This window comes from Prunus dulcis, chromosome 7 (assembly GCF_902201215.1).
Source record: "Prunus dulcis chromosome 7, ALMONDv2, whole genome shotgun sequence".
NCBI lineage: Eukaryota > Viridiplantae > Streptophyta > Magnoliopsida > Rosales > Rosaceae > Prunus > Prunus dulcis.
The window spans coordinates 19,695,993-19,706,105 of record NC_047656.1 but is presented as its reverse complement, the minus strand read 5'-3'; the positions used below and the strand labels follow the sequence as shown (position 1 = coordinate 19,706,105).

General features: G+C 38.0%; 3 protein-coding genes across 3 annotated transcripts; 2 read left to right on the top strand and 1 right to left on the bottom strand.

Annotated features, from left to right (window-relative positions):
- Window positions 1-678: 678 nt before the first annotated feature.
- LOC117635787 (NADPH-dependent oxidoreductase 2-alkenal reductase-like) lies at window positions 679-2,715 on the top strand. Its single transcript, XM_034370151.1, has 5 exons — window positions 679-1,218; window positions 1,339-1,516; window positions 1,863-2,029; window positions 2,134-2,216; window positions 2,320-2,715. The coding sequence occupies exons 1-5, from the start codon at window positions 985-987 to the stop codon at window positions 2,696-2,698; spliced, it is 1,041 nt and encodes a 346-aa protein (XP_034226042.1). The 5' UTR covers window positions 679-984; the 3' UTR covers window positions 2,699-2,715.
- Window positions 2,716-3,017: 302 nt separating this feature from the next.
- On the top strand, window positions 3,018-4,643 carry LOC117635534 (pentatricopeptide repeat-containing protein At5g66520-like). Its single transcript, XM_034369837.1, has one exon. It carries the CDS (start codon window positions 3,057-3,059, stop codon window positions 4,641-4,643), a length of 1,587 nt encoding a protein of 528 aa, XP_034225728.1. The 5' UTR covers window positions 3,018-3,056.
- A 599-nt stretch (window positions 4,644-5,242) lies between these two features.
- Window positions 5,243-8,324, bottom strand: LOC117634691 (beta-glucuronosyltransferase GlcAT14B-like). The gene is made up of 4 exons (XM_034368879.1): window positions 7,427-8,324; window positions 6,799-6,874; window positions 6,554-6,669; window positions 5,243-6,039 (listed from the first exon to the last, which is right to left on the bottom strand). The coding sequence occupies exons 1-4, from the start codon at window positions 7,974-7,976 to the stop codon at window positions 5,522-5,524; spliced, it is 1,260 nt and encodes a 419-aa protein (XP_034224770.1). The 5' UTR covers window positions 7,977-8,324; the 3' UTR covers window positions 5,243-5,521.
- Window positions 8,325-10,113: the final 1,789 nt, after the last annotated feature.

The window sequence follows — 10,113 nt, the reverse complement described above, 5'->3', positions numbered from 1 at the left end:
TGGTGTAGGACATATGGAATATTTCTAATGCAGCCCACCACATGTCATAAAAAGCAATGTAGTAAGTTGGAGAATAATTCCACGTGTCATAAGTCCATCCAGGTGGTGTATCGGCCACCCAGAACATATATAAAATTTCTCCTTCTGTCCAGGGTCCTCAACTCAGAACATTCCAAGATCCTCTTTTTTCCTCATAGATTTTTGACATATTTCAAACAATTCATAAGGTATGGTATCAATGTTATATAAGAGGTAGACATAACAAAATTTCCATAAACAATTTTTTTTTAAACAAAAGTTCTCTTAATCATTTGGTCGGTACAATTTGGTTGAGAAAAGAGATCGCAAAGAAGAAACAAGTTAATTTGAACTAACGACATCCGTTAGATGGTTGGTTTCAGTTTTGGTGTAAGAAAAAAAAAGGGCAACAAAGCTCGACCGAAGGCATCTTCTTTGGGTTTTAATCGGCTGGCCAAGTCTCTCTCTTTCAAGATTTTAACTTTTACATTGGTTTGGCCTGTTCTCATCAAAGAATCAACCATTCTTGTGGATTTTTATGAGCATGTTATTCCGTCTTTTAATTTTTAAATGTAGACAAGATAGACTAATTTTGGTGAGCTACTAGCTCCGCATGGATAGGATAAATAATCAACCAATGGTTTTTCTTTAATAATATTCTTTTCTAGTTTCATTTTCTGCTTTGAAAATGCTAACAGGTACAGGAAAAAAAATTACTCGTCGTTCTGTTCAATGCTCTGTCTTTGTTACATCCAATTCTTTATTGAAGCTCTGTTTTTTTAATTTTGGTCTGAGAAGGTCAAATGGAGATTATATCAGCATGAACAACAAACTGTCCGGCTTTTTAATTTTTCTAATGAGCCTGTTAGAAACATCCAATGAGATTATCCTTCCTACTGCAATCTCTGTAGTGTATATATACATGTTATCCACTGAGCTTTTGACAAAGAGGCAAGGCAAGTGAAGATGGTGGTAGCCAATAGGTACATAACAATAAAGACCCAGATAGACGGTGAACCCAAGGAGTCAGACTTTGAGCTCAGGACTTTAGCCCTTGATATATCAGTTGACCCTGGTTCCAATGATATTATTGTGAAGAATCTGTATGTGTCAATTGACCCTTACCAGCTAAACCGCATGAAAAGTTTCAGCTCCTCACAGAAAGCTATAGGCTTTGCAGCTGCCATCACTCCAGGAGAAGTAAGCTGTCATACAATTCATTGAAGCATATGTTTCTGAGTTGAGAGTTTTGTTTGTTACAGAATCTGAAATGGCTGTTTTTTTTTTATAAATATCTTTTCATTTGTTTTATGATGACAGACTATTGATGCTTATGGTGTGGCAAAAGTTGTGGCTTCTGGGAATCCTGAATTTGAGAAGGATGACTTGGTTGTGGGGCTTATCACTTGGGGAGAGTATAGTGTACTAAAAGAAGGAAGCATGTTTAGGAAATTGGATCCTTTGGGATTTCCACTGTCTTACCAACTTGGAATTCTAGGTAATTAATTACCAATTTACCACTTAACATCTGCATCTTCATCTTCAATTTTGCATTGTTGTTTTGCAATTCTTTTATAATAATGGATATGGTTTTGAATCTTGTGCCAAAACAACTTCAACAGTAAATGCGCAGAACAGAACGGTAGGGATGATATGTACATTAATTTGGCCATTAGTAAATTGTTAGATGAGAAATTAGAACAGTTAACAGTTGTCTTTGTGTCTGATCAATGGCAGCTGAGAAACCTTAAGTTTCTGCCAATTTCTCAACTATGGCAGTGGAGTGCTATGCAGAGGATTTGTTTTTCATAACAATGCATTAATTTGCTTATTTGCTCTTGCAGGTTTCAGTGGACTTACAGCATATGGTGGATTTTTCGAAGTATGCAAGCCTAAGAAGGGGGAGAAAGTTTTCGTGTCTGCAGCTTCTGGATCAGTTGGGAATTTGGTCGGACAGTATGCAAAACTGTTTGGTTGCTACGTTGTTGGCTGTGCAGGAACCAAAGAAAAGGTGACCTTACAAAACTTTTCAGTCAGTATACTGTTGTGTGAATGAAAATTGGTCTGAATGTTGTATCATTATAAGGTTGAGTTCTTAAGTTCAACTTGTTATAGGTAGCACTGCTCAAGGAAAAGCTCGGATTTGATGACGCATTCAACTACAAGGAAGAGGCTGATTTAAAGTCAACCCTCAAAAAGTAAATCCTCCCTTATATACTCAAGGCTGGTGGCTTTGAAGCTAAATAATACATGCCTAAAATAAATTGATTCAGCTGTGTGTTCTAATGTTTTGATCTACAGGTGCTTCCCTGATGGGATTGACATATACTTTGACAATGTGGGGGCTGAGATGCTAGAAGCAGCAGTTTCTAACATGAACACTTTTGGTAGAGTTGCCGTTTGTGGCGTAATCTCTGAGTATACAGATGCTGGAAAGAGAGCTGCACCAGATATGCTAGATGTTATATACAAGAGAATCAAGATCCAGGGGTTTTTAGCAGCTGATCAAATGATTGTCTATTCGGATTTTCTTTCCACCACCACAGATCATCTTCGTACTGGAAAATTGCATGCCATTGAAGACATCTCACATGGTCTGGAGAGTGTTCCATCTGCTTTCATTGGACTTTTCTGTGGCCATAACACGGGAAAGAAAATTGTTAAGATTGCAGATGAGTGAACGAAAGAAATCTCATTTGCTTTGATTCAAAAATTGGAAAATGAGCATTTGCTCTAATCATAATCGTTTGCTTCTACCAGCACTAATTTTATCTGCAGTAGTTTCACAAATCCTCCAAAGGTCCATATTTTTGAGTCACATTTGGCTTCAATTTGATGTTATATAAAAAACCATAACCAACTTATAAGAGCAAACAAGGCTAGGTCCAGGAAAGGTCCATTTGGGTTGACTTGGCTGCAACTGATAAGTGCTTTGACTTTATAAAGTCGTTAAATCAGACGGCCTTAATAATTTTGATCAAGCTATCTCATTCCTCCTCTTGGGGCAGAAAACCCAAAGATATATCCCGCCCATTCAGATGATTCAGAAAACCGTTAAAAGCAACGACCTTGTTTCCCTCTCACAAAAATGCAAAACCCTAAACCAACTCAAGCAAATCTACGCCCATCTCCTCACATGTCGTCTACCAGAAAACCCCTACTCAATTGCACCGCTCCTCTCGGCCTCCGCAACCTCGAAAGATGCTTCCTTGTTTTGCTACGCTTGCTCAATCTTCAAGCATCATCATCACCGCAACACCTTCATGTACAACACCATGATCAGAGGATATGTTCTTCAATCGCATACGCCAATTCCCGCCATTTTGTGTTATTTAGACATGCTGAATTATGGGTTTGTTCCTAATAACTATACTTTTCCGCCATTGATCAAAGCGTGTACAGTTCTCATCCCGAATTCTAAGCTAAGTGGTCGCTTAGTTCATGGCCATGTTGTTAAATTCGGGTACCGGGACGACCCTTTTGTTCTTGGCTCGCTGATCGAGTTTTACTCTGTTATCCACGACATGGAAACTGCAAAGTTGGTGTTCGATAAAAGTCCGAAGAGGGATGTGGTGGTGTGGACGGCAATGATTGACGGGTATGGAAAGGCGGGGGACGTTGAAAATGCGAGAGCTTTGTTTGATGAAATGCCTGAGAGGAATGCTATATCGTGGAGTGCAATGATGGCTGCGTATTCTCGGGTGAGCCACTTCAGAGAGGTGCTTTCTTTATTTAGGCAAATGCAAGAAGTAGGCACAAAGCCTAATGAGTCAGTTCTTGTTAGTGTTCTCACTGCCTCTGCTCATCTTGGTGCGGTCACGCAAGGCTTGTGGGTCCACTCATATGCTAAAAGGTACAATCTTGAATCAAATACGATATTGGCCACTGCACTGGTTGATATGTACTCAAAATGCGGATATGTGGAAGCAGCTTTGTGGGTTTTTGAGGGCATTTCTAATAAGGATGCTAGAGCGTGGAATGCTATGATTGCTGGGGTTGCAATGAATGGTGATGCAAGGAAATCACTTGAACTCTTTAATAAAATGGTTGAATATGGTGGCGTTCAACCCACAGAGACCACATTTGTTGCTGTTCTCACGGCTTGTACGCATGCAAAAATGGTTGACAAGGGCCTTGAGTTGTTTGATCAAATGGGTAACCTTTACGGGGTTAAACCTAGGCTTGAGCACTACGGATGTGTTGTTGACCTTTTGGCAAGAGCAGGCTTGGTGGAGGAAGCTGAGAAGTTTACAGAGGTCAAGATGGGAGGACTACGAAGAGGGGATGTCAATGTGTGGGGAGCATTACTGGCTGCATGCAGAGTTCATGGGAATGTTGAAGTTGGGGACAGAATTTGGAAAAAGCTCGCTGAGATGGGAGTAGCTGACTGCGGCATTCATGTTCTTTCATATAATATGTACAAGGCTGCTGGCATGGAATTGGAGGCAAACAGAGTCAGAAATATGATCTCGGAAGCGGGAATGAAGAAGAAACCTGGTTCCAGTGTGATAGAGTTAAATGGAGTGGCTGAAGAATTCCTTATTGGTGATGTTTGTCATCCACAAGCAGAAGAAATAGTTAATATGCTCGACTCTCTTTGTAAAATGGTGAATTTGGAGGGTTGACTAACAACCTCTCTTAATGTATTTTTTGTTTTTCATATTCTAATGCCAAGGGAGACTTGGAAAATGCCAAAGGAGAGAGAAATTTTTTACAAGAAGCCAAAATGGACAAAATTGCCCTTATTTATTTTTGGATTTCATAAGGACAACATGAAATTTTTTTGTGACTAAAAACTAAATTTACTTAATGTGTGGGGGTGGAGGCGGGGGCAACATGCCATTTTTTACCTCAAAATACTGTTTAAGTCGAATAATGCAACAGAAAGACGAATGATTCTTTCAATTTATTTACAGCAAGTTTATAACAAATTAGTCTTGTATATTTACAGGTTAATTTGTAGTAAGTATATAACAGACAACCTGTAAGGCTGTAATTGTTGGAATATTTCTCTTAAAGAGCAAAAAAAAGCATTTCTTTATAATTATATCAGTAAACTATGGCAATGAGCAGGGCTAGCTAGTCCTCTTCTCCCCTGGCTTGAATGCTAACTGCAGCTGCGTATGTGCTGTTGAAAGACTATATAAACTGTTTGAATCTACATTTTTAATTTTTATGTTTACATTATTTTCTCTTTATGATTAACCTGCAGAAACTTGGCGTATAAGCATGATTCAACATCACTTATCATTATGTAAATTAAATAATACATTAAAGTACACCTTCAGCTTTTGAACTGGAAGAATATGGTATTGAATATTACCAGATATGGTAATGCACATATATATGATGGTAGCTAGTAACTTCTCTTCCCCACTAAGTTCCTATAGCCTACTATATGCCTTATTGGCCATTATTAATATAAACTAAGATCAATAATCGGCATTGCTTACTTGGTATAACTTCTAAAATTAGCATAGTAGTTTATCTGGACTCTCAGGAGTCAGGTGCATTGCTTTGCGTGAAAATCCTCTGCAGATATCAAACCAGTGATGAGACGTTTTAGCCTTTCAGCACCTGGACCCGGCCTAAGAGTGGTGATGTTTTTTAAATTGTAATCTGGAACAGTTACATTTGCATTTCCTTGAGTACTGAACCATCCACCTGGTACAAATCCATCGGCATTGGAGCCTAAAAGCTCAGAGTCGATCTTGTCAAGAACTGACTTATTCCTGCCAAACTTCCTGGCGAAGGGAGCATTGCTGTCTACCATCCGCTGGAAGTCATTACTGACGAGGAAATGTGGATGTTGTTTTGGCGGGGTGTCCCATGATATGAAGTGGAGATCATGGTTCACAGTAGTGTTCCGAAACTCCTCAGCATTGCAGATGACAGTGTGGAAATACCCTTCTGGTGAAGAAAGAAAGTTGGCATAATACATAAGCACTATCCTTGGGAGGTTGTCCCAACCCCATAAAATATACTCTATAAAAGGGCGGGAGAGCATCATCCAAGCAGAACCTGAGGAAATTATTGAGCAGAATCCAGAATCAGGTAATAGTTAAATGTACAGAGGGACTTTAAAGTTGAATAAATCAATTCAAATTCTTCCCATAGTAATGAGTCAATGACTGATGACAAGAAAATTAAGGTATTGTGTGCATAGCACAAAGGCAAAAGGAAAAAGAAACTACGCCCTCATGTAACTTATGTTACAGAACAGTATAAGCTGTGCACTTTCTAATTTGAAAGGCATTTATGAGATATAACATGCCAACCAGACGTGTGCTACAAATAATTTAAACTTCTCTTAATGCAGATAATTGTTTCAACAATAGCAATATCATAAAACTTTCTTGGGTGTTGGCCTTAAACCATCGTTTGTTAAAACATTGGGTTTATCAAGTTATTCACAAATGTGAAAGATATTTTGGCATTCTATCCTGTGAAAGATCAATAATCATAAAGTAGATGAAGGAAACAACAGGTAGACAGATCAAATCAAACTGAGAGCAATGGAAGCAGACATTTTCACCTGTAAACAACTTATATGCAGTTGGCACGCTCCTTTTCTCTGAAACCCAGAATACATCTGATTTTTGCAGGCTATACAGCCCTGGATCAATTATAACGGGTTTTGCCCTCTGATTCCTGTGGGGTTCATGGAATTCAAACCTTTAAGGAGCAGTTACATATAACTTCGCAGATTTAGTGTGACCTACTTGTGAACTTAATCAAAACAAAAAATTACTACAAAAAGAGGAAAGATGAGCCACATACTCCTTCCAGCCAATGTCACTGGTATGCTCAATAAAATTAAGATTTCTTGGAATGGATGACAAGACATGAAGCAGATCTGTGGTACAGGAAAGACAGACGTATAAACTAAGGCGTTAGGATATGACAGGGGCAGAAATGGGCAATCAAATGAAATCAGCATAGAAACTAACAAATTGCACCAATGCCAGAGATCACAGATAACACTGCAAAGAGTAAAGCCCCACTTCCCTCATCTTCTTTGTGTTATAAAACAAGAGCAATATCTGAATGCCAGTACAGCTAGCAATGAGCAAAAGTAGTTATATTGTACTTACCAAAAATAAGCTTGGGAAACCAAGAAATCCAATGCATAAATGCAGAACAAAATCACAAAATCCGATGCATAAATGCGAGACAACTTAGTCAAAACAGTCAATGCAAACCCATAATAAGCAAAATCCAGTTCCTACCCACATTAAAGAAAAATAACAGAAGAAAAAATAAATTCATAAATTACTACACATTAGACAGGTTCTTCAAAGAACCAATTCCAAGCTAATTAAAAAAAATTACCCAAAGCAGAGACTAACAGTCAAAGAATCAGAAAGGCCAAAATCACATTTTGCTATTAAAAGGCCGTTAAATTTACCATCTTGGGTCACTAAAGGATAATCGGAAGCACTCAAATTGATAAACCAATCCCAATCTCCACCTTCCTTCAACAAAATCGCCGCAGCGTGAAGTGTATTGGTAACCATAGTAGGGCCTCTGTAAGTTACCAAATTGGCCCTCACAACCGCTCTAACATTACCCAATTTGGTAAACAGCGGCTCATTCTTGACAAACTTGGCCAAGTCCATCCTCTCCTCAGCCGAAGCCTCGAGGTCCAAATGCACTGCATATTGATTCCTGGGATGGTACAGAGCCTTCAAGGTCCTCTTCAAGCTCTCGCCGTCGCCCATTGAGCCAGAGATCAAGTAGGCCAGTCTTGGTACTGGGTCTTTGGAGGTAGCTGAAACCTTTAACTTGGACTCCACAAAATGCGGGAGCTCATTCTTCACACGGGTCTTGTACAATCTTGAAGAAGATGATCTAGAAGAAGTGAAAACAGTGATAAATATGAGCAGAGTAGATAACAACAAAGAAAGCACCAATGGTAAAAACCAGTTCTTTTTCTTCTGTGGCTTGTTGGTCTCCATGCCGACAAAAACAGAAGAACAAGAACCAAAGCTAGGCTAGCTAGCAAGAAAAAAAAAAAAAGAAAAAAAAAAGCAGCTTTTCTTCTGCTTCTAAACAAAACGATAAATTTATCAAGTTTGGGTTTTTTTTTTCTGGGTTGGGCGGCGCAGGATATGGGGAAGTGCTCCTAGGGGATCTGTGCTGAGAGATGGTGTTGGTTGCACAATCTGGTTGGTGGGGTTCACGGAATGAATGAACCTATTTGGTATACATTCTCTTCTTTTTTTACTTTTCTTTTCTGTGGTTTAGTGGGTAAATGAGATTATGATTTATACGAGAATGTGATTTATTTAGTTGCTAAACAGTAAAGCATGAGATTCTTCTGGGAATGTGATTGCGTACAGTTGAGAGAAAGAGAGAAGTTACTGTTGAGAGGGACTGTGTGCACAATGCGTGTGCTTTTTTATTTTTGGTTGGAGAGTGACTTTTTAGCAATGAGGTTTGTGGTGTGACTCATATTTCTATTGAAGAAGAATCAAACACGCGGTTGTCAATCAATGGCCATTGGCCACAGAGAGAGAGCTAATTAGCTGGAAAAAATAATTCTCTGGGCCCTATGCGTTAAGGTTAAAGACACTCACTGCACTCCTTGTGCTCAGAAAAAGTATTGAAATTGAACAGTCATGACACTTTGCTTCACTCCACATGATTCGCAATTAGCCTTTTTAGAATTCCCCCTTCTGCTTTTAAACAAATTTGATTGTATTAACCTACCTGTATAAATGTGTCTTGTGTAATTTTTCAACATTTTGTTTTGCATTTGCAATCATATCCCATTTTGGTTTTTGTTTGTTTTGATGTGAAATGCCACAGGCGTTGTAATTGGATTGGAGAAGGGTTGCCACAAAAAACAACAGGTTATTTGGAGGGTGAAAAACTTCTATATTAGGAGATATTCCGACCAATCATATTATGTTATTTACAATGATGACGAAACGTAGTTGGTCGGAATAACAAGACAGTGATATTCTCATAGTATACAAGTTCTTCTCTATGAGAGGAGCCTTGCAATCTTTGGCCATTAAGAAATATTGGGCTAATTTTCTTTCTTAAGAATCAAGAATCTGGATAAATTTTTGAGCCAGCTGCAGTTTGGCACACCTCAACTCACAAAACCCCAAGGCCCAGTTGATGTCAATTGAATCGGACCAAATAAACAAATGGCAACGAATCCAAAAGTTGACGTAGGGGACGAACCGTTGAAGGGGGTGAATGCATGTTAACTTTTCTGCTGATGGAGTCAATGGCAGAATGCACCTTCAAGTCAGATGACAACAGCATGAGAAAAGAACCCTTCAACGCAAGCAAAGGAGGTGTCACCGACTCACCTTCCTGGGTCTTCGCCCTTGATTGCGAGGCAATTCAGTCTTTTCTTTGTTCAATTTCTAAGTTTCAAGTTTCAACCCGAAAAAGTCTCAGTCAACAATCTAGCACAAGCACAACTAGTATAAACCAACCCTGCTTGGTTCATATCTCTGATATTAATAAAGATCTTTAATTTTGTCTCCCAATTACTCAATGAAACATATACGTAAAGTTCTAACTTGACTAATTAGCCTCTTAACATGTGCCTCGTTTTTTTTTTCTTTTCTTTTTTCATCTTTCCATGAACTTGTAATTAAAGTAATTAAATTTATTTATTTATAAATGTATCCAAAGTCTTGTGTTTAATTCTCCTCTTCTTCTTATTTTTTTAAAAAAATTTCCTCTTTCTCAATATCTTTTATATAATTTTTTAAAATTTTATTTAAAATTTAATATTTACAATTAGGGATATTGAAGAACCAACACATTTTCTAAAGTCCATAGACACATTGATTACTTCAAAACTACTAACCCAAGTCGGCACATAGTAAATATAGATTAAAATAATATCGTTAATACCGATATTTTGGAATTATATCCTTAATACCGACAAGACGATATTTAAATAATATTTGGGGCTTATTTTGGGAGGTGTTGAAATACATTACTTATTTTTGTTTGATAATGTTGAAATACGTTACATTATATTTAGATTTGATTACTACATGAAAATAGAAATAAATATAAAGACGAATAAGAAATGGAAGCAAAACCAAAAAAATTAAAAAAAAA